Source organism: Cupressus sempervirens, chromosome 11 (assembly GCF_028749045.1).
Source record: "Cupressus sempervirens isolate cs-2001-9-10 chromosome 11, ASM2874904v1, whole genome shotgun sequence".
NCBI lineage: Eukaryota > Viridiplantae > Streptophyta > Pinopsida > Cupressales > Cupressaceae > Cupressus > Cupressus sempervirens.
This window is the reverse complement of record NC_143128.1, coordinates 511,491,461-511,517,053: the sequence shown is the minus strand read 5'-3', so window position 1 is coordinate 511,517,053 and position 25,593 is coordinate 511,491,461. Positions and strand designations below refer to the sequence as shown.

The window sequence follows — 25,593 nt, the reverse complement described above, 5'->3', positions numbered from 1 at the left end:
AATGGTGTGAAAACCACACAACAACAAGCTTATGAGCCAAGTTTATTTTTTAGTTTGCCATGTGCAAAGTGTGATTGGTTAGAAAGCAATTATAATGCGAAATGACTATACATGTGGAAAGTCATCTGAGACTGGGGCTTTTAATCATTTTTTCCAGGAAGCTTTGGCGGAGCATCCTGAGAAGAACACTAACCCGACATACTTGAAACCATTGTTTCTATAGCAGAAGTACTATCAAAGTTGGAGGTATATTTGCAAATTTCTGGAAATCAATAGAAGACATTTGGAAGGCAACCTTTAGCATTCCTTCTAGCAATTTGACGTTACAATTTCTTTGAGTAAGCAGAGTATCGGATTCATCTTTGATTGTTGCTAGAGTAATATAAAGATCGATTTCTTGAAAGCTTTGTCAGGAATTTAAAATTATTTTGGGAGGTTTGATTATTTCGGTATGGACCCGACAAATATATTAAGTTTACAGTGTTCAAATATTCTAAGGTTGAAGTGTGAGCTGAGATTAATATCGCCCGTGAAGTCAATATAAATATTAGAAGAAAAATTTGCTTGAAGAGTTTATACATACCAGACACTTTATTAAGCTTTAGGAAAACATTAAAAAGGTGATATATCTTAATACTTCTCATAGAGAAATAATTATATTGATGCTGAAGATTAAAATTGGAATTGTTCACAATATTATTTCGTCAATATAGATGGATTACACTTGAGTTAATGATATTCATTTGTGGGAGTTTGGTGTGGCTTCCTACCAGCGCAAGAACTATATGCTTCCCGTCAATTATTGCAGGACAGTTTATTCCTCGTTGCATCAACTATTACTTAGTGGTGTATGTGTAGCCATCATTGTAGCTCGGATAATTATTTGAAGCCAACTATAGTCTTATTTTGATAGATTAATATTTCATCCCAAGGATTGTGCAACTAAACTTAAGTCGTGTCTTCTATTTGTGGGCATAGAAATGTGAAGCCATTATTAGTATTTTGCATGAAGATTGTCTCAGTTAATTTCCACTGCTGATAATATTTGCATAAATTAAGCCTGAGCATTCTCAGTGATACAATATGTCTGCTGTGCGTCTGATAAGGGCTACAGTTGTACCCACTATTGGAACATATAAGCTACAGTAGCACTAGCAAGCCTATGATGGAGCAATCTCAAGTCCACAAGTCATTCATAGAAACATCTCTCACTGGAGTTTGGTGATTCAAAGGAGACTTTGCCTCTATACATTTCTCGTGGAGTTGTTCCTATTCAGCATTGCCTAGTCATTCCTGAAGGATTAGTCATATCTGAAATTTGGAAGTTATTCTATTACATGCATCAATGAAGATTATCATTTCTGGGTACAAATAATTTACAGCTGTGAGTGCTCTTAACTGTCTCTAATCAGCTAACAGGAATAGTACTTAGTGTGTATCTTTCTGCAGACCACCTCACAGGTTATACATTCAGAAGAAGGTTACATTAGATGTTGATTAATAAAAAAAACTGACCTCTCTATTTAAGAACAGTGCACAATAAAAGCAAAGGCTTGTTAGAGGGAAGAGCAGCAGACAGAATTTATTGTATCCAGTATATGCAGAGAACATGAAAGGCGTAAGCAATGAGCGTATACATTGAAATTCAACTCATTTGCTGCTCAATACTGATGTGTCCAAATTCTCTGTCGTTCTGAAACAAGTTCAAACTGAAACCAACCAGCATTAGTGTGCAAATTTTTTGACTAAATACCAACCCCATCCATTGGTAATTTGTGATAATAGGATAGAAAGGGCAGTATTAGTACAGAAAATTTCTTCAGGAAGACTAGAAATTCAGAACATGGGTATTCGGTGAGGGAAAATTGGCAATCAGTATTTCAGAACAGCGGTCAAACATGTTCAGGCAGCTAACAAAATTCATTGCCAAGGACAAGGAACAGGTCCATGAAGAAAAGATCTACAACATAGAAAGAAACTTAAGAGGTTTGCCTCAATCAAAGCATAAATTACTTCATGATTTAGATGAAATTGAGAACTGTTTATCTACAATAAAACAGCTAGGTTCTAAAAGTAAGCATGTAAACTTGTTGAGACCAGTGTTACAAGACTCAGCGAGTCCTGAGGCGAGCCAAGCAAAACGAAGCAAACTGCCTCAGGACTCGGACTTGGCCAAGTCCTGGTCCTGTCTTGGCTGACTTGCCGAGTCATCTAACTCAGCTGGCGGGCAGCGTCTAGAAAAGACAAAAAAATAAAATTTTAACATTTTGTTTCATTTTTTTTTATATATGTTAAGCATGAGCAGTGTTATGGGACTCGCCGAGTCATGCCAGGACTCTGCGAGTCCGAGGCAGAGTCCATGTTTCCGAGGCAATCTGCCTCTGGACTCGGACTCGGCCGAGTCCTGGCAGAGTCCACATGGACTCGCCGAGTCCAAGGACTCTGCGAGTCCTGGGCGAGTCCAGAGCCCAGGACTCTGATTTTTATTTTTATTTTTAATTTTTAAAAAAAAAAATTTAATTTTTTTTTTTTTTAAATTTAAAAAGATAGAGATTTCCGGAAGATGTTTTTTACAATGTATATGAATTCTGAAAATGATGTGGCATGTCAAGAATCTATTAAGGATTGAATCTTAAATCTTAAATCTTCAACTTTATATTATGTTATTCATTTTTTTCCTTCAAAAGTTCGTTATTATACTTGTATGATTTTTCGAGTCCTTGCCGAGTCCTGGCCGAGTCCGGTCGCCGAGTCCGAGTCCGAGTCGGATTTTGACTTTCCGAGTCAGAGACGAGTCCGAGTCCCGTAACACTGAGCATGAGTAAGACCTAAAAAGGTCATTCTATCACTTGCAAACACAAAGAATAGAGAAAGAAGTGTTGAGGAAGAGTATTGGGGTTTTGGGATCCGACAGTGGCAATGGCAGTGGAGGAGGCTAGACTCCTTGAGCACGAGGAGACCAAGTCCAAGACCCTGAGGCCGAGAGTGATGGACATGACTCTGATAATAAGGATTATGAGGATGAGGATGATCATGATGAGCATGTCACTAAGATTCAACCTTAGACATAGGGAGAGAGGATGGCTTTAGAGTCTTCCATGACCTATCTTAGGCATACTCGTAGGAAGACATAGGCTACTATGAGCCTTTCTTTTGATACATCTTTTGAACTTTTAATTCCATGGATTGCATATTCCATGGATATTGTAGACATTTGATAGTTACACTATATTTCAGATTTATATTATGTTATTCAGTTTAACTTTAAGTAATTTCTTTCAAAAAATTGCATTTATTCTTACGTATCTATGAAAAGTTGTCTATGTGTGCAAAGTAGCTTCTATTTATCTCAATTATTGTGCATTTGATGTTAATTGGCTAAATGATACATGAAAAAAACTTAAAATCCTTGAAAATCTCTGAATTTCATGGGTTTTTTATTTGCCGAGTTAGGCTACCGAGACTGATTCCGAGCCCAATTTGGGCCTAACCGAGTCCAAGCTGACTCCGAGGCTGTAACACTGGTTGAGACATCCCCATAGTTCTTGCTATTATTCCATTGGTTAAGCTAGTATTGTTGAGTCATCAGGATAGTGAGGTGAGATTTGCAGTTACTCACTGTGTGGTTCATGTTATAAGGATAACAACACCACATGATTCCTACCAATGTTACAGGACTTTGTGAGTTTCGAGCCGACTCAGGGCTCAAGAGTTTTTTGGCCTCTAGACTTTGACTGAGTTGAGTCCTAACAGAGTCCTGTGGCCAGGACTCTTCCATGGCCAGCTAAGTCATAAAGTAAATACTAAACATTTTCAAAAAAAATTAATGTTTTTTTTTGGCTTTTATGATCGTACTGCAATATCGAGTTCCAAAAAATTGTAATGGTGATTCCCAATAAGGCAATCAATATGGAATAGTAAAAAATGTCTTGCATATAGCAGGTATAAAATATAACAATTTTTCTATAAAGAAGACTACCAATAGGATTTCACTAATTTTTTTGCCAAAAAGGTAGTGTCATATCATAGACTGTAATCACAAAGTCCTGGAATCACAAGGTCTTCAAACCAAGAATTAAAATTTTAAAATAGCACTATCAAATTTGAGAACATTGCTACAAATAAAATGCTTTCTTTTTACAGAATTGGACATCTCAAGAGCAATGACAGAACAGTTTTCAGGTTTGTAAAGATTGAAAAAACAAAAGGCTATTAAACTAGCTATTTGACAAAATTAAAAGATGATGACATTTGAGCAATTATGTAGTTGATATCATTCCAAAAATTCATAATGATCTTTCTATTGAGAACAAAATATTAAGCAAAAGCAGTTATGAAATAACTTGCATGGTACAAGAATATAATATGATTTTTTTGGTAAACACTTAATATGCCACTTTGAGGGAGCAACCTCATAGTCCACTTCAAGGCAGTTACCACCAATAGTCTTCAACATGAACAAAATGCTCAACATTATGATAATAAATAATCTATAACTTTAATAATTTTAGTTTAACTAATTTCTTTTAGAAATTTGCATTGATACTAGTGTGATCAATGTAAACTTGTGCAAGTGTGCAAAGTAGCTTCTATTTATCTCAATTATTGTATCTATGATGCTAATTGACTGAATGATGAATGCAAAAAGTTAAATCCATAAAAAATATTTGAATTTCTTGGGTTTTAAATGTGTCAAGTCCTTGCTAAGTCTAGACGTTGAATCTGAGTCTGAGCCCAAGACTAGCTTCCCGAGTCTAAGGTGAGTCCAAGTCTTGGAACACTGATCCCTACAGTAGGAATGTTACGCAATTGATCGTAGAAAGTTTGCAACAATTGAGTAATATTCATAATCCATCCTTTGGTAAGACATTCAAATTTTAGAAACAATTGCAAAACTTAAGGCTTGTGTGATTATAATAGAACTTGGTTGTGAATGTCGAATTCTTGATATGTTCCATTAGTTTTTAATTGCTATTAAGAGAGATCACAAGCAAAATGTTTTATCTTTTATGCAGTCTATTATGTCTTTGATTATTGAGGAGAGTGATGATGATTCACAACATTTCTTATCTACTATATTGGTTGATTTGAACAAACAAGTGTTACTTCTCCTGATGCTTGTAGTTTGGTTAACAATGTTATCGAAAATGTGAGCAAAAAATTGAAACCATTCTTAACAAGGACCAAGATTGAGGAAGGAAGAGAAGATGTGTTTCAGCCTATAGAGAGGGATGAAGTTGATGGTATTATAAGTGACCACAGGGCTGAAGAAGACAAAAAAATGGATCAGTTACCTGAGAATTCGAAGGATTCTACTTGCATTATGGCATCCTGTCCGATGGTTGATGACTTCAGTATTGATAGCACTTCTTTTGAGTTAGCTAATTGTGTGGCAACAATTGAGAGTAGACATGAGGATATTTGTCCTTATGATGATAATAGTTTGATATAGCATAATATTGATTGGATGAAACATAGCAACTTACTTTTTGAGATGGATGTTGATTGGGTATTTGAGAATCCACCATTTGAGTTGGATGATGGAACACCTCTTGAAATGGATCAAGTGTTCCAAATTGACACTAATTGCAGCCAGGAGATTTTTGTCTTAATACATTTGACAGAGGAACATAATGCTGATTACAAATCAGATATGGATAGAGACTGGGCCAACAGCAAGGCCAAGAAGCATATAAGGAGAAAGGTTAGATGACTTCAGGATTGATAGCACATCTTTTGAGTTAGCTAATTGTGTAGCAACAGTTGAGAGTAGACATGAGAATATTTATCTTTATGATGGTTATGATAGCTCGAAAGGTGGATGGTTTTTTTGTCTGTGGGACCCAAGAGGATCAGTCACACAATTAGTCTTGTTTCAGAGAGCTAGTTGGCATAAGATTGAGCTCCCACCTTGATTTGACTCTAGTGGTGCTTGTGATTTCAGTTGGGTTGAGGTTCTTAATTGATTTGAGAATTTTCTCACATATGATAGCTGCACATGACAGAATGATTCAATAGATTATGTATATGGAGTGATCCAAGATCTTGGTATTATTATGACTGGTGCATAGCTGTTGTGGGGAATTGATGAGCAGATTCACAATTCTAGACTTCTTATTTGTATCAGAGCAGCTTGGTGGAGTAGCTTCTTTGACATTTATATGGGATCCAAGCAATTTAGTTACAACATGCAAATACTGATTGCTTGTGGGCAAGCGATCTCCGGGAAGGGAGGACTGTAATATCCCCTTTCCTAGTCATTAGCCTCTGAAGCGTCATTAGCCCTTTCCATCATGGTCTCATGGACTAACCAGATATTTGTCATGGGTCAATGTGAGTTTTGACATAGGCATCTTCACTTTCTAGTAGATCAGAGTCAAGATAGTAGGGGCTCCCAATACTTACTCTTGATAGTAAGTCAGTTGGGGTCCATATTTCCGGTTTTGCAGTATTGGACTTCGAGCACCTTGTCGAGAGCTTTCCTGTAAGCTATTATACAAGGCTTTCCGAGTTCCACAAAATATTCATTTTAATGGCTGACAATTAAATTGTTTTAAAAAACTAAATTAAAAATTAAAAAAGACAAATTTATAAGTCACTTTATCTTATAAAGTTATATTACTCTTAAGTAGAAAAAGGGACAATTAAGAGGGAAAAGAGAATTAAAAATGAAGACATGGGCAAGGGAATATGAAGAGTCATCTTGCTTTGCTTAAAAGAGGAAGAGGGAGCTCATTTTAAGCATGCTTGGATTTGCAACTGGTTTTATGATTTCTCTTTGGAGAAAGCTTCTAGATTTCTCTTGGTGAACCTTGAGAACGGAAACCTTCAGGATTTCTTGGCCGACTGGATGGAAACCCACTTCATCTTCAGAGAGAATTCGCGACAGAGTTCACCTTACATTTCGGATTGTTTCTTATTATCCAATCTTCTTGTTACCTTCTATACCTAAGATTGAAATATTTATGAAGTTATTGTATTGCTGGTTTATAATGCAGTAACTATTTCTGAGTAATTTGTATGAGCAGTTGTTGGTGTATTTGCTGGTTTTATTTGTATAAATTTTCTGTTGTTATTTCTGAAATTTATTGAGCAAATATTTTGTGAGAATATCATAGTGGAATATTACAAAAGTTGCTTTCAGTTGTGCTTGGAACTTCAAATCTGAAAATCTGAAAATCTCACCATGGTCATTGACTAGTGACAGTCTAACAGTTGTATTTGGATAATGAACATAGTCATATGAGAAATTTACATTTATTCTAAAAAACCCTCATAAAATTTTACAGTGTACACACTTTTAGGTCATGTTTACAGTTGCAGGTTTTTGGTTCAGTTAGGTGTTGGGGAGCTTCCCCTTATCATTTGAAGAATGCATTAACCATGCATACTGTTCTGTTTTTTGTTGTCCTGAAAAGGACAAATTAAAATGCATACTTAGGATACATTTTTTTAATTAGATACGATTAAGACATTTCAATAAACTCAAACTGATTATGTCCTCACAAAATTCCCTCATTTCCCAGGAATATATCCCTTCCAAAGGAATTGTTCAGAATCAAGACCATAGCTGGCTGTCCATAGTGAAGTCACTACAGAATAATGTTCAAAGATCATGCTATGCAAAATCCAATAAACCATATATGTAAACAAGAAATCACAAGCAAATGTGGCAATGGAAAGCAAGAAAAATGATGCAATTTTTGGAGGAAAAGTAATTGTGGCCTTACATGGAAAACCAAAATAAATAGTTAAAAATAACTTTCTCTACAAGAAAACACAGCATCACGGTTTCAGAATGAAAATTAGAAGAGAAAATAAAGTTTGTGTACACAATGAACTAAAAGGTAGTTGGTCACCCAAATCTCAATTAGAAAGAAGTCTGCTACTCATACATTCACCTGTAACATGGGTGGCCTCAATGGTGTCCTTTCTTCAACCACTTGCTGAAGAGTATCAACAGTAATTAAGGCTAGCTCGCCATGCTCAGCTACTGACTTGGCCTGATTTGCCTTTGCTTTCATTTCTTCCTTCTTCTTCTTCGTTGCTAAGTCAATGGGGCTCACACCAGCATCCACAAAGACACATCTGGAAAGCACCACAGTATACACTAAAATCAGATACATAGAAATCAAACTAACCAGTTATTGCCACTCAATGTCCATATAAATCTTTAGTAATGTATGATAATTACTTTATAACAACCAAGCTTCAATACAGTTCCATGATACCTCCAGGTAGATTCTACTCTTCCTCCTTATATTTTCAAAAGGCAGATGCTAGGTAATGAAAGCTTCTATGGGTATTTTATATCAAATTTTCCACAGTAACTATTATATAGAAAATTACATATGTTGTAACTATGTTACAGGAAAAGAATGGTTGAGCACAAAATATAGAAACAATGCAATAGATGAAAAAAGAAAATTATGAATTACACATTTAGAACTAATATTAATTTATAATTATATATTTACAATTAAAATCTTTAAGCTCCAGCATACACTAAATATTGACATAAAGTGAAGGGAAGAAAAAAAATCAGAAAACCAAAATTTTTGGTGACCCAAAGCTAGTAGCATTAATAAAAAAATCACACAATTCATTTAAGCCTGGCAGATTTTAGCCTGGCTATAACAACACTCCATCTTGATGCCTAGACACAAGTAGGCAGTTTACAAGTTATATTTGTAATAAGTTAAAAAGCTAAACCCTCCAAAAATGGAGTTTTGACATCTATACAGTCCCAGATGGTCAGATGATCTAGTCACATAATGTTCACAACTTCACACAGAATACCTAATAACTAGTTCAGAGGTGAGCATACTACAATTCAACAATCAAAATCAATAAACCAATTTGAGGGCTTGATATTGCAATGTTTCTACTAAAGCAATCATTTCCTCATCCATTATATCTCTTCAAAATGCATAGCATTTAATTTCTCATTCTGCACTGTCATCTCTGTATTTACAATGTTGTTCATAAATTTTAATGCATCTATTAAAGGTAACCCATCCTCTGAATATGCTATTATAAACTCTGATACTGGAAAATTAAAAAATTAAAAGATTTACTTGCGTTACAGGCATTAGTCCTGGCAATCTTTTACTCAGCTCACTGATGATGCCAATGTATCTATCATACTGGAAGCATTTATCAGAATTTCCAAAATGCAACTTTTTAAAATTCAATTTACTTATTTACGAGCATATGATCCTCTTAAGTTTTTGTTATTAACCTTTTATATTTTTCTGAGCAAAAAACAAACCAATTGTGTGAATCAATCAGAATAAAGAGTGTCATATTACTCAATCGTGGTAGGTGTTGCTACAAACAGTTGTCGACGATGCCAGACACCTCCTGTTGCAGAAGGAATAGCTACATCTCCAAGAAATCGAAATTGAGGTCGCAATGAAGCAATTACAATATAGTGCTGATATGCAAAAGCACAGTATTCAACTGTTTGGTCCCATGCAGTCCACTCAGGCTGAGGAAGGAGTCCGCTTACTGGTTGAAATGTCTCCCAACTATCAAAACAAAACTGCATATAGTTATCTGGAAGTAATGCATGCTCAAAAATTAACTCAAGTAGAATAAAGAAACATACACAAGCTAACACTACGCAGGATGCATTTTCAATACTTGGAAGGACCAAAAAAACCTTAATGTAATTAGAATATTCCAGGTTGTCTCCCATGATTTCTATGAAAAGATTACTCACAATGTTTGTCAATAATTTGACATCTACATAGACAAACGCCAAACATCAATGACTTGTTCACAATGAAACAAGCGCTTTACATGTCAAATATAGCTAAGGTGCCAATAACAGCAGAAACCAGCAAAGTTATGGAAAGATGCTAAAGTGAAACAGAATCACTTGATCAAAGGAACACAGATTAAAATTCCCCAGCAAAATGTTTTGTTTTAGAACCTGTAAAGTTGAAAATTGGCCGGTGCTTCACCAATTGGAGATTTCCCTGATGCGAAAGCTCCATCATCAAAAGATGAAAGTATACCACCACCTGTTGGAACAAGGCCTGATAGACCAGCTGATTGCACAGTTGAAATAGCAGTTGCAGCCCCTGGGCTTATCCGTCTTGGTGTCCTATATGCAACCCCAAGCAATGCACCACTCTGCAAACCAATCACCTGAGCCAAAAAATAATTGGAGACATTTTATAAGCAGAAAAAATATTTATTTACGTAAAAATGAGTTGGTGGTTTACATTTTTACCGAAGACTAATTAGAGTCCAACCCTCCTATCACTGTGTATATCTCAATACATAATTAGTACAAGCAAAAAAATTAACCATAAAAAAAAAAGTTCAGCATGACATAAAAGTAGTGTTGCATGAGGACATATCACCAGGGGTCTAGGTGGTGTCCCTTTTTGTCTGGACTCAACATCCTGTTCCATTTCGTATGTAAAATTTAAAATATAACTTTTCAAGGAAAATCATACTTGAAACCACTTACGAGCTAAAGGAGAGTATATCCATAGAAAATTCAAAATACGATATTTAACAATTTTAAGTGCTTTCAGTTTTGTTTAAGTTCATTCAATAAGATGACAGAATGAGAAGTGGTATGCTCCTGGTTTGAAATAATTTATATAAATGATATTATTCATACACTAACACTCGAAAACTTTTGAATTTAAGTGAACTAGTGGACTCTGTCATGACAACCATGTATAATGTAATGTCAACATATATTCAGTTACAATGGAGCTACAAATAAACTTTTTGATAATAACACATAGTATCTATAAGCTTGCATATGACTTAATACATGATACTTGTATATTTTTTTTTTATTTTTTTTTTTCTTCCTTGGCAGAGAATCTTCAAATATACTTGGGTGGGTTTTATTAAGACTTCCACAAGTACTTTAACTGACTTATACTTGTCTTCCTGTGCATGTTTTTATATTTTGTCACTTGTAACCATGCATATGAAATCCTCTGTTTGTACTTGTTCATTGATTATTTGGTTATTTTCGACATTATTCATATTCACCTTCTATATGAGCATCCAGTCATTTGTATGCTGTTCATTCTGTGCTTTTTCATTTTCTACATGAACAGGTAATGCTAGCATGGTCTGAAAGTGATCTATTTGGCATTGAATTATCTTAATCCTTTTCAATCCCATTAGTGGTGCCATAAAATCAAAGTCATCTATTTGCATTGAATCATCCTAATACTTTTCCTGCACGCTAGTGGTGCCATGATCATATTCTTCTTGAAGATTGCATTCCCCTCTTAGACAAACAGGTTAGGCTCCAACAAGAAAATAGAATATGTTAATTTCCTTCGATATTTAAAATATATATACCAGTTCATATCTATGGAAGCAGAAAAAGGGAGATATATTTTTCATAAAAGCTCTCTTGGCCAATCCAAAGAGAAGACGAGGAATTCTTGAGCAGCCAATCAAACATAATATTGAAAATCACATTTGAAACAATACTGTCACTGCAGAAGAACTAAGTGAGCGGAGTAAATGACAAGACTGCATCTAGTAGAGTCCAGGTGTATGCACACTTCCAATGCATCCTTAGGTAGAAGTAGAGGTAGTTAGAATTGCAATTTTAAGTTTATATTGAATTTTCCTAAGTTGAAGATCAGAGTACATTTTCTTTGCACATTGTGAAGCCAAATCAATCAAATCAAGTTGACAAGCCTTAAATACAGCATAAATCCCCTTAGTAATACAGCAAATCACATCATTTCAACGTGCGAGTATCCACATTAAGAAGGAACCTTGAAGCCACCAAATGATCTGTTATTGTAGTCTTAGCATAAGAAGTGTCTTTATTCAAGAGAGGATTAGGTATTTGATGTTTCACTTTGAAAAATAAGTGTGTGATTTTGCATATTGTTGTGGAAAAAAACTCACATCAATAGTACCTAACATCTCTTCTCATTGGCCCGTAAAACATTGCGATTTTCTAATTGGCCCATTTTGTGGTATACTATCTAGTTGTTATACCTAACCTATTTTCTCATTACCATTTAGGAGCATTGTATTTTCTATTTTCTCATAACTTGCAGCAGTATAATACATTACAAAATCAAAAAAAACATGAGCAGCAATGAGGATGAGGAAAGTAGTGATAGCATGGAGGTTGCCATGCAAGAAACTCAAGTGTCACATTTACAAAGACGAAGAAAAAGATCTAGGGCAGCCACGGATGATTATTCAGCTGATATAGATGTCCCTATGGAAGATGCAATGTCTAATCCATCTGAGTGCCCTTCCAAAGTCCTCAAAAAACAGGGCAAAGGCCCATACAACCCTAAGAAACCTCTCCAACAATTTGCCACAAAAGTAGACAGCAATAAAGAAAAAAAATCAGGGGATAGTAGGGAATGGAAGTGTCATATATGTAAGAAACATTATTTTGGGAGATAAACAAGAGGTTATTGTCATCTTCTATGGATAGGTGGGCAAAGGGTGAAAGGTTGAAAAACAATTACAGCTGAAGAAAAACTTGAGGCCAATAGGTTGCATGTGGAGGGGGAGACTTTGAAAGCAGGGGGTCCAATAGGTACCACACCCACACCCACACCCACATTCACTCCCATTAGCACTACTAGTAAAGGGAAGGGAAAGGCCAAGACAGCTACAACTGTGGCTGAATTATTTAACATACAAGTAAAAAAGAAAGTTGAATAGTCCATTGGCAGATTTCTTTTTGCTCATGGTATACCATTTTATGGTTCTCGTTCCTCATTCTATAGACAAATGTGCAAAGATATATATGTTGCCGGTCCATCCTTTATACCACCAGGAGAGACTAAATCACGCACCACTATCCTTGATAAAGAATACTCAAAAGTAAACATTTTGATTGAGGATATGAAACAAACATGGATGAGTGATGGATGCTCTATCATTATGGATAGGTGGACCGATATCAAACATCGACCACTCATTAATCTTATTGTCACTAGTACAGGGGGCCTATTTTCTTAGAGTTGTTGACTGTTCATGAAAAAGGAAGGAAGCATCCTTCCAATTTCAGATTTTAAAGGATGCTATAGAAGAGTTAGGGGCTTCAAATGTTGTGCAAGTAGTCACTAAAGCAGCCCAAGTGTGTAAATCAGTTGGATTGATAGTAGAGAGCACCTATAGACACATTTTTGAACCCTATGTTCAGTACATGCATTGAATAACACCTTGAAGGACTTTGGGAAAATTGATTGGATAAAGGCTATGGTGTCCAAAGCTAAAGATGTGCAAACGTTTATTTGCAATCACCACACATTTCTTGCATTATTTAGGACATTTTCTAAGAAAGGATTCCTCAAGCCCGTGGACACTAGATATGCTAGCTACTTCATTTTGTTAGAGATGATGCTTGAGGTCCAAGAGGCCTTACAATCCATAGTGGTTGATGCATAGTGGAATAGATGGCATGATCAAGCACCCCGGATGGAAGAATTGTGAAATGAAGAATCCTAGATGATAATTGGTGGACCACAATGAGGTAAGAAACCTAAATCATTCACATCATAATTGTTATTGTCAATTTAATAAAAATGTTTCTGATTTACACATTTGCTGATTTTTTTTGAAAAATTGATGTTTCTCACTTGTAATTTTCTTCCATTTGTAAATACATTTGCCCCTTCATTGACACTATAGTGCAGGTCACTAGATATGTTGATACTCACTCTCCTAGCCTTGGAAAGATTTATGAGACCTTTGATAGCATGCTTGGGCAGGTCAAGCAAGCTATTAAAAACAAGGAACCTACTTAGGATTCTATGAGGAGCATCCTAAGTCCATTGTGATGAAAAGGTGGAACACTCTGTACACCTCACTTCATATGGCAGCCTATGCAGTCAATCCTAAATGGTATGCACCAAAGCCTGAGAGAGTGCCTCCATCTGGTGATGAGGAGGTGAGTCTAATTTATGTATACATTTTAACTTTTAGGCTTTTAACAATTTAAGATTTCTGATTTTTTTTGTATGTTTTTAAATTTTTTATTTTATTTATAAAGTTTCTAAATTTTTGTTTGTTCAATAGAGGTGGTGGACTTCTTCAGGGCCCTTTCAAAAATGCATAATTTAGAGGATGGTGCAAAAATTTGAGGGCAATGGCTTGACTTTTCCAATCTTCATGGTCCAACTTTTGGTAGACCAGAGGCAAGGACTAATAGAGCCACATTAGCTCGGTAATAACCCTAGCCAGTTATAACTTCAACAAACACCAAATTCTTTTATAATTCAATTGTTTGACATTTCATCAAACACTTTGCAAGCAAGCTCTGATACCACTGTAAAAACCCCTAGCTGGCTCCTATATTGATAAATGAATGCACAAACTCTTATTTGCAATACTTAATTGTTCTCCAATTAATTTTGAATTTTCCCAGGTTGATAAGAGAACAATTACAATAAGTTTGAAATGATGTTATAAATTCAAACTATAACTGGAAAGAGATTCTTTGCATTTGATATGAAAATCAAATATATATGTTTTAATAATGGCATCGGGTTGCAAGTAATTTGCCAACTTATTAAGTAAAAACAAAGAGCAATTGCATACGTATATTCTTAATACGATTCTAAATGGCAGTCTGAACCTGAATTGGATCATTGTGGTAATGATCGTCCCTCTTTGTATATGTTTGCAGTTGAGACGTGGATGCACAATCACCTCCAGCGGTAACAGTGATGCCTCCAACAGAGCTTCAATCCGCTAGTGTATGCAATTAATCGTCCCACACCCACCCACGGCTATGGACTATTGAAACTCGTGACCAACCAATGAACAGCAGGCTCTGGCAAAGTGCATTAGTTTATTCTTACAGTCACAACTCAACGCAAAGGTCTAAAGGTCGATGACTTTCACAATGATGTCGTCCTCACACTTCAGAAAACACCCCTTACTTTACCCATGCCTACCAATACATAATGAGATTCACAGCTTCCAGATATCAGTACTTCCAGCAACATAAACGTAGACTTACAACAGTAAATCATAAACCTACACTTTCAAGATCTCCAATACAAGCTCTCAGCAAAAATTAGAATCTTCACACTTCTAGAATCGGTAACAAATTCTCCAAGCCACAGGAATACAATAAGGAGACTCAACAAACTATTTATAACAGCAAAATTTGCAATGAAATTACCAAAACAATCTCCCAAACACAGGAAACACAGATAGGAGATTAGATAGTGAAATCACTATACATCAGTAGTGACTTCAAACATCTAAAACTTCGAAGACCCTTATACTTCAGCAAGGGCTCACAATTCAAACTCAGCAAAGCCACAAAGGCACAAAAAACAAATGTATAATCAAGCGTCCTTTTCCCAATGGAGTGAGCTCTTATTTATAAGCTTTCGTTGGCCAAAGTTTCCCTAAAACTCCACATTAGAAATTGTGAAAATTTCCAAAAAAACTCAACTCTAGGAACTTTCCAACTTGCTTTTTAAGAAATATCTCTTAAAGTCATTATTATAATAATATAAACATTATTATGATAATGCAACTCAATGATTAAATAAGAAATCGTGCAATTTATTACTTTATTAACTGCAGGTGATGACCAATTGCTGAAGCCACCCACTGCACTACCAAAAATAGACTTACTAAAATTAGTAAGTCCACAACTGAGACCCCCAAAACACCTTGTCAGCTCACAAGGGTCACTATGATGAGCTAACTCCATCCACTGAAATTGACCTACCAAAATTGGGGACATTACAAGCTCAAAGGGACCAGATTGGATGGTGGACATGGCATGGTAGAGATGCACCTGAGTTGAATGCTCTTGCCATTAGTCTTATTTCACAAGTTGTGAGTTCCTCTGCTACAAAGAGGAATTGGTCTACATATAGCTCCATCCAATCAGTCAAGAGGAACAACCTTACCTTTAGATGATCAGAGAAGCTTGTGGTTGTTCACAATGTATTGCGACTATAGGAGCGGCAAAGTCTTGATTATCGGTAGATTCCAGCACTACGTTGAGATGTTAATACTAAGGATCATTTTAAATTGATGACAATGACACACCTCCATTGAATAAGGACCCTCTGCCTACCCCTGCCAGCGATTCAGAGGAAGAGGTTGGCATTGATTTTGATTTAGATATTGATTTAGATTCCTAGGACAGCCATAAATTTGGCTTTCCGCTTTGCAAATATTCAAATACATTATTGCTTTTGATTATTATCATTATGGAGTTTGGACATCTCATTAAGACTTCTAGGATTTACTTATATCATTTTGATTTCATGCATGCTATATTGATACTTGGAGCCTTTGGGCATCTTTGCTATATGTATGTGAAATTTGGATATTCATTTATCATAATATGATATTGTCATTTGAATCTTGATAAATTCATCTTCCATGTATTGGGCTTCTCAAATGTCTATGACTCTATGGTGAATGGTTTATTAATGTTATGATATACATATTTGAATATTGTCTCTCTATATTGTTTTTAATCGTCGTCCCCTAAGCACTTGTCCCCTAAATTTTGGCTTCGGCCCATTCCCATACCAAAAACATGACCTCGTCCTGGAAACTCCGTGGAGCATAGAAATAAAGTAAACTAATAATACAATGTATATCTTAATCTACTTATAAACCAGCCATATCTTGCCCCCATAGATTGTTTCCCACCTTGAAGAAAGAACAAATATAAGAACAAGAAGTCAACACCATAGTTACAAGACTCGGACTCAACAAGCTAGTTTTGGGCTTGGACTCGGACTCAGCAAGGACTCTTAATTTTGAAAGCCCAAGGAATTCAAATATGCTTAAAGATTTAAAACTTTTATATGCATCATTTAGTCAATTAACATCAGAGATACAATAATTGAGATAAATAGAAGCTACTTTGCACACATGCACAAGTTTACATTGATCACATAAGTATCAATGCAAGTTTCTAAAGGAAATAAGTTAAACTAAAAATATAGAAGGTAGAGATTATTTAGTATCATCATGTTGAGCATTGTGTTCATGTTGAAGACTGATGGTGGCATCTTCCTTGAATTGGACTATGAGGTTGCTCCCTCGAAGTGGCATATTGTTATCAAGTGTTTACAAAAAGAATCATATTATATTCTTCTGTGATGCAAGTTATTTAATAACTGCTTTGCTTAAGTTTTTTGTTCTTAGTAGATTAGAAATATCATTATGAATTTTTGGAATGATATCAACAACGTAATTGCTCAATTATCATCATCTTTTAACTTTCTCAAATGGCCAATTTAATAGACACTCTTTTTTCAATCTTTTACAAACCTTAAAACTGTTCTATTATTGTTCAAGTCCACTCTGCACAACATTATCCTTGCTGAGTTTAGGGCCCGCCCCTTCAAGCTGGGGGCTATCTTTTATTTGGTTTGGCTTCTCCATCGTCTTTGTGGATTTGCGAACTCCGGCAAGTCGACACCGCTACTCTTCTCTGGCCTATTGCTCTTCAGTTGCCATAGCTGACATTGACTCCACCATTAGGGCTCGTTGTTGGTACTCTCAAGCCACCACTTTGTTGGGTTCGATTAGGATTGCGATTGACAGTCTCTCCCCCTTTTAGTTCTCGCTAGATGCTCTCCCTCACTTCCTTCCTTCACCACAAGAGTTGAACAGGCATGTTAGATTAGACATCAATAGACAATACATTGCCATGACTTGGAATAATCCCCGTTGAGGGTTACGTCCGCATATGGCCTTCTACACTGAGTAGTTTCAAGATATTCAAGATGGGATTATTACACACCTAGTTTATTTGTCACCGTGTTGGAGCCACGCTCTATAGATCACTCTAGGTTCCTTTCGGGTGGGTTCTCATAGACTCTGAATCCAAACCAATCACCTTGTCAATAAGGACGACAAGATTTTTTGGCTATGTTCCTTGGCAAATGCGAAGACAGAGACCCATTTCATTTTCCAGTGCCCCACCTACTATGAGATTATAGGGAGATATTACTACTTATTCAGAGATTTCCAATCCCTCTCCACCTTATTCAGTTATAAGGACTAGAGATGTCTTGCGCTTTGTCTTTAGGAGACCATGTAGCTCTGTGACCATACTCTACAGCTTCTTTTTCCCCAAAGCTAGGCTTCGGATCAGCTTATCACTGCCTTCTTCTTGCCCTAGGCTTCAGTTTGGGCTGTGAAGCCTACGATCGACACCTCTACCATCAATCATTCAAGATCCTTGAGACCTTGCAATGGTCTTACTCGATAGTGTCACCCCTCCAAGAGTACTCAAAGGCGCACTAGGATTCTTGGTCCCCTTGGGCCTTACCCTTTTGTTTTGGACTTCTTTACAACAATGAAGGATCCCTAGTCTTGCGTTATTGGTGTTCTTGCTCCTGGTCTTGTTCCAGTTCTTGCTTCTCCTTCAAGTTCGCGATTTCTTTTGCTTTGCTCTTTTCGGACACCGTTTGGTGATCATGTTATTGTTGGCCTCCTTGATTGTACACTTTTAGAGCTTTGTTGCAATACTTTCAAATTTGATAGTGCTGTTTTAAATTTTTAATACCTGGTTGTAGGACTTTGCGATCACAATATGTGATATGACACTACTTTTTGAGTAATTTTTTTAGTGAAATCCTATTTGTAATATGCTCTAAAGGAAAATTATTATGTTTAATACCTACTAAATGCAAGACATTTTTACTGCTCCACATTGATTGCCTTAGTGGGAATCACCTTTACAAATTTTTGGAACTCTATATTGCAATATGATCATAAAAGCCACTAAAAATCATTAACAAAATGTTTATTTTTTACTATATGACTTAGCTGGCCATGAAAGAGTCCTGGCCACAGAACTCTCCAAGTTAGGGGAGCCCATGCACTCTGGGAGCCCAGCAGGACTCTGTCAAGACTCGGTTGAGTCAGAGTCTAGAGGCCAAAAAGCACTGGAGCCCTAACTCGGCTCAGAACTTGCAGACAACACTTAAACATGGTATACTCTACACATTTCAAGCACAAAGCAAACTCCAGATGTAGATAAGATAAAAAGATAAGATAAGATAAGATATAGATCAGTTCTTGTAGTCAAACTGTCTAAAAATGCTCAAGTGTAAACTGCTGTGGAAAATATAGCAAATAGCAAAAAAAGGACAATGTCCTAGAATTGTATAATTTCTCCCAAGGCAACAATATAGCTACGAATCTATATATTCAACAAACATGAAAAAAGTAAGCACAGAAAATGAATAATGCTAAAGTTAAGAATTCTAATACTCTAATGAAGCTAAAATGTCCGTATAGAACTCAATATTGAGGGAAGAATAAAAGGACTAGAAAATCTTTTACTAAATACTTCTGAAAATGCACATTAGCACAACTCTCCTAAAGCCAGGAGTTTTCTGAGTATAAAACAACATAGCAACATAGGCAAAGCAATTCACAATGTAAATCATCATCCCCATCAGCAATATATTTACAAAATAAACAAATTTAGATTCAAAGGGCCTTCAAAATTAATCCAAATTATCATCCCCATCAACATCTCATATTGGCCCACAGAATATGTTTACTATAGTAAAAAGGTGCACATGCCCTAAAAATAGTAAAGCTAAAGCTTTATAGTGTGCTCTCAACCATTGGAACTACCCTTTTATACACAAAAACAATCTAATTCTTTCACTTGAAGGAACCTTTTTAGCTTAACCACTTTTTCCTCAAGTGAAATATTCAAATATCTCCTTTTTTAAGCTTTAGCCTGTATACTGTATAGCTTTAACACCTCCATTTTCATATAAAAACTAAAATGCTTTAGTTTATGATTTAAGCCCCCTTTCTTAATTTAGAGGCAAACCTTATGATTAGTCATTAAGGGGGGCATGAAATGAAATCTACAACAATCCAAATGTAAAGTTAAGGAAAGCCACAAGTAAAAATAGCCTGGATGTGAAAAAATTATGCATTAATTTATCGATGGTCGCAATTTTCCTAAATGGGAAATATCCAGACTGGAAGAAACCTTCAAGAACATTTTATTGCCCAATAAAAAATCAAATTCAATTAACATGATCAGCCCTTGTGCTTATTATGTCTTGTCCATGCTTATCAGAAAACTAAAAAAAGTATGCATTAATTTATCGATGGTCATAATTTTACTAAACAGGAAATACACAGACTGGAAGAAAACTTCAAGAACATTTTATTGCCCAATAAAAAATCAAATTCGATTAACGTGATCAGCCCTTGTGCTTATTATGTCTTGTCCATGCTTATCAGAAAACTTAAAAAATTATGCATTAATTTATCAATGGTCATAATTTTACTAAACGGGAAATACACAGACTGGAAGAAACCTTCAAGAAAATTTTATTGGCCAATAAAAAAACAAATTTGATTAACGTGATCAGCCCTTGTGCTTATTATATCTTGTCCATGCTTATCAGAAAACTAAAATAAACAGTAATCTAAAAATATGCCATCAAATGTTGGTATTCCTTTTAATTGGCTAGGTGATCAACCAACTGTTGCATTGCATGATTTTTTCTCAAGTGATCACAGAACAAAGAAAAAGAAGTAGCAGAATTGCACATACCGGTTCGCTTCGGCCTTCAATAGATTTAGTCAATAAGTTTGAGCTCCCATCATCAAGCAATATCCGTACTTGTACAGTAGCTGTAGAAGCTAAACTAGCTGCAGCAGCTGCAGCTTGGGCAGCAGCAGCTGCAGCCTCTCTGGCTTTCTTAGATGATCCTCCTCTGGGAACAATTGGCATTCTAGGTGTTGCTACTGTCTCTACCAAAGCATATCTATCGCGACATGTATCCCAAGCAAAAAGCTTTCCTGATCCTGAATGAACAACTGCCCAGTCACTAGCTCTGTACACAGAGAAATAAGGAATATCTGGCCATACTACTGAGACATACCTGCAAAGGAGAGTTATGGGCATGGTCATCAATTATTTAGACAGGCAATCTCATTAAATCACTCAGAAAATAATATTCAAACTTACTAATAGTGAGACAAGTATAGATTGCAAACAACAATTCTAAATGTAGTATCAACAAACTTCATGGCAATACAAGAAATGTCAGGAAGAAACAAAAATAAATCGTCTCATACTTCCTTTCACAACCAAAAACTATTTGTATTATAATTGTATCTTGTCAGTTTGCAGGTGCAATGTGCTTTTTACATGATTACTTGGAATGAAGAATAAAAAGGTTTAATATTATTAAAGTCGTTTTAGGGATTCATTCATATAACTAAAACACCTATTATTTCAATAGAAAAGTACACAAATTCCATGTACCCTTAGCATTTAACTGACTCTAGCTTGAGGGAAAAAAAATATTGAAAAGGAAAATGGAATTTTATGGGAAAATTGAGTTAAAAATCCATAGCAATATTTTAGTTATAGCATCCAGAATACCGAGCAAGTTTGAAATGATAGTAATAGAGATCACATAAACTAAGCTAGTATAAATTGTTATATTTCTATTGAAAATAAGAAGCATATTTTCTTCAACCTCTAAGGAATAAAGGATATTAAAATATGTTCCTGAATCTCTATGCAGTATGCACAAGTGCGTATGGTATTTTTTTCACTTTAATCCAAAATGCTTGAGATTCTAGTTTTTACACATGCATCTTTTCAATCAACAAATTTTCTCTTTAAACATTGAAGCCCTCAGCATATAAGCCTTTTCCAGTCATCTCTAAAGATTTCCTACAATTATTTTTGTTCTCTAGCATCTTTGGATCACTACTTTTTCAATATAACCATGAAAAGTCATATTTCCAGGTTTCCACTTTGCAGTGCTTGTCTGAGCTTCAAGAATACCCAGCATCAAGAGATTCGTTTACAAAAACCAAAATCTTTTTGTAACATCCCATTTATTGGAACCAAAGTACCTAGACTCACTAAATCCTAAGCCAAGCTAGGCCATAGAAGAGCTCAACTGCGAGTCTTGACATAGTTTCTGACATTCTTGAACCTGAAACTTAGCCCCACAATCTCACTCGAAACTTGGAAAAGTAAAAACAACATCATTTTTAGACCTTACGTATCCAAAGTAAACACATTTAAATTAAAGAAACATCACTTGCAAGATGCAACAAATACCAAATATAAAAAAAGAGGAAACAAAAACATTGTAGGGAAGCACATTCAAAAGCTTTGGCAAAGCACATTCAAAAGCTTTGGCAAGCAAATGCTGATCAACGTGTGCATTTGCATATATCTTTTTTTCTATTCTCATTCACCATTGCGATCTAGATTTGTTTTTTCTTTTGTTTCATTTTGAATACGAGAGAAAAATGAAGAAAAGTTCCCTTTCTTTCCCTTGTTCCATAGTCCATTTTATTCTAATTCCTTTCTCTCTTTTTATCTACAAATTGAAATAACAAATGTCAAATATTTTTTCTTTTGCAACCTATTTGCAAATTACAAAGGAGTTAGAAAGAAAAATGACTTGTAATTACTGTCAAATTTAAATTATAAGCAAGGCAATGATCACCTCCACCTTGCACCCATACCCAGTCGAGTTGCTTCTTTGTGCAGATAATGTCATTTGAAGTTATATGCAAGGTCCAAACTCTGTTAAATACATTCAAGGAAAAAGAAGATGCCTTCAATAGAGGCAAGGAGAACAGAGGGCACTGGCTTTGGGCATAGAGCTTGCAGATTGAGATTGGATTTGTATATTGTACCATGTGCTACTTTCAATTCTCACCTATTGCTCAAGAGCATGGGTTGAAATAAAGATTAGCAACAGGTAGCCAGCAAAAAGTGTAGTTGACAATTTTTAGTCCCACTGTTTGATTTTGTTTTAACTGGATAGGTAATTAGTTCTTAATTTTTGTTTTAAGTATACTTTTTGACTCGATTTTGAAATTTAATCGTTTTCCCAAGGTTAGAATATATTTTTTTTTGTTAATTTACTTGTTTCAAATCTTACTGACAAAATTTAGCAGACACTGTGTTCTTGTTGGAGCTAGGTTCAAAGGTCCTAATAATAAGATTATGAATGGACCAATTTTGGAAAAAAAATGGCAAATATGAGTGTCATTATTGATAACCAGAGTAAGATGTGGTAGAAAAAACATTGCCCCATAATGTCTAATGGTTAGAAAAATAAGAGAAACAAGGCATTATTAAACTCTCTTGTTTCTTCTTCTAGTGGTATGATTTTCCTCAACTCCATTTATACTTTAGCAAAAAAATGCTTATTGTGAAAATGATTATTAATAAGGTAGCAAAATATGCCATTGCAATTAGAATTGCCGTGGAGAACAACCATCTACTTTTTGGACTTATTGTATTTTCTCGTCACCTTGAACTTATATAGGAGGATCTTGGGAGACTTTCAAGGATCAAATAATTGAGGACTGTGACCAAAATTTATGGATACACATTCAAACATGCTTAGGTTCTCAATAGAAAAAAGACACAGCTGTCTCAACTTTGTGTACCCCGCTTTGCAACAAATGTTATCGCATTACAACCTTTGTTTCAATCTAAGGCTACTGAAACACATATTTGTTAATGAGAGGTTGCAATCTTCGTAATCAAAAGCATTGCAAGAGTCAATATCTTTGACTAGGTCTTCAATAAGAAACACCTTTGGCATCCAACTAAAAATATTATCAATATAAGTTCTTATTTTGTTTCTCTTTTGCATATTTATAGTGTAACACTAGTACCGGGGTACATCGAGATGAGTTTCTAGGGCAGGGGGGCAATGGGCCTCAATTTTGGGACAACAAGGGGACAGCCAAGGGACGACAACGAGGGGAGGACAAGGTAGGGAGGGGTGTTATATACTATAGATATAGAACTTGAAATGATTGTTATAAAATAATGTTTTAGTATAACATACCAAATTAAAATACTTGGACCAAATTAAATTGTTTTTTAGAATTTTATGTTCTCTCCTTGAATCGAGCTACTCATATTTGTGTAGATTTCAAAGAGCCTTGACTTACACTCCTCTATGTTGCTAACAAGAGAGTCCTACAATTAGTCGTGTAGGAGGGCAAGGGACCATGAGAGCTGCCTAAGGTAGGGTGGATGGCAAATATCATCTTGGATGGGAAATCAATGATCAATGATGAAACCATCAACTTCAAAAGCATTAACATGCAGTAGATTGTTTATTGAATCTACCATTCAAGTTCCAATTTCAATTTCAAATTCAAAGCCAATTTTTGTGATGGTCTTTCTTTCATCCAACACAACATTTGATGGTCTTTGCCTATCTACTCTTAGGGGCTCCCTTTAGCCAAGTTTCAAAGAATTCATGCTCTACGTTTTCATAGACGCAGCATTTGCATTGCATAAGATCTTTTTTCGCCTACTACTATGAATTTTTGTAGTTGGGATGATATATAGGCCCAATTCTACCTAACTCACCCAGATTGACAGAGTTTCGACCTAGTGGTCTCGGTATTGCCTTTGAATATGTTGGCATTCATTAAGTCATGGTGGACAGACTGGAAGTGGTTCTTGTTGTGACCGCCTGTCACACCACGCCCATGCTTGGGACCCCCTTCCGTTTTTTAATATTTTTTGCCAGCTGTTTCCTTCTTCTGCGGAGGGCAAGACTAAAGAAGTCAGGAAATGAATAAATTCCTTCACTCCATAAGAATCCCGCTTTCCATAACACGTGGAGTGCAAGCCAGCAAGAGTGGAGGAATATGGCAAAATCCTCCAATCCTCAAAAACCCCGACCTATTAAATCTTGGAGCGCAATTTTGCAGGAGTGAAGAAAATTTTGAAAAAGACAAAATCTGCCATTTCATAAAAAAACCGCTCCGGAAATCATGGAGCGCAGTTTCAAGGAAATGGAGGAATGGAATAAATTCCTTCACTCCATCAAAATTCCGCTTTCATGAAGTGGTGGATCGAGTGCAATTCGGCAGGAATGAAGGAAATTTCATGCAAAGAAAAACCTTCCATTTTGGGAAATCTTTGTAGTTTCTTGTTAACTTTCAAAGCTACATGATACCAGACTTAACCTTTTCATCAAGCCTAACTATAATAGATTTGTGGAAAGGCACATTCGGTTTCCAAGATGACATAGTTTCTGAATCAACAGGTCCAATATTTCTGTGATGTGACAGGAGTCGGTGTTTGAAGGCTCCACTCTTGTCACTACGCCGGATGAAGCTATGAGTTTCAAGTATAAATTAGGGAAAGACAGATTTTGAAAGTGCTTACCGACTTTTGTAGTGATGGTCTTCATCGGATTTGGATTCTGACCGAAAAACTCAATCCTTGTACACATGATTACTTTATTTTGGGATTCAAGATTCCCGAAAATCATGGAGCATAGGTCAGCGAAACTAAGGGAATGGTCAACTAATGAAAATCTTCAGCGATTTTAAAATTACATATCCTTCATTCTAAAAAAGCTCGATCCCAAAAAGTGTGAAGCGCAAATTTGAAGAAGTCATGGAAAAAACCAAAAATCCTCCAATCCTCAAAAACCCCGACCTATTAAGGCATGGAGCGTAGTTTTAAAGGAGTCAGGAAAAGTTGCAAAATCCTTCACTCCATAAGAATCCTACTTTCCATAAAGCGTGGAGCACAAGTCAGCAGGAGTGGAGGAATATGGAAAAATCCTCCGTTCT

At 35.8% G+C, this 25,593-nt stretch overlaps 1 protein-coding gene across 1 annotated transcript in view; it reads right to left on the bottom strand.

The window, feature by feature from the left end:
* The window catches only part of LOC149530601 (Transducin/WD40 repeat-like superfamily protein), a 190,479-nt gene that overhangs the window by 37,295 nt on the left and 127,591 nt on the right, over positions 1 to 25,593 (bottom strand). The window contains exons 12-15 of the mRNA XM_089809563.1: positions 20,555 to 20,885; positions 9,938 to 10,155; positions 9,312 to 9,530; positions 7,902 to 8,088 (exon numbers count right to left, since the gene is read on the bottom strand). Of these exons, the coding sequence (XP_089665689.1) occupies positions 7,902 to 8,088; positions 9,312 to 9,530; positions 9,938 to 10,155; positions 20,555 to 20,885 (955 nt within the window). The remainder of the gene's footprint in view (positions 1 to 7,901; positions 8,089 to 9,311; positions 9,531 to 9,937; positions 10,156 to 20,554; positions 20,886 to 25,593) is intronic.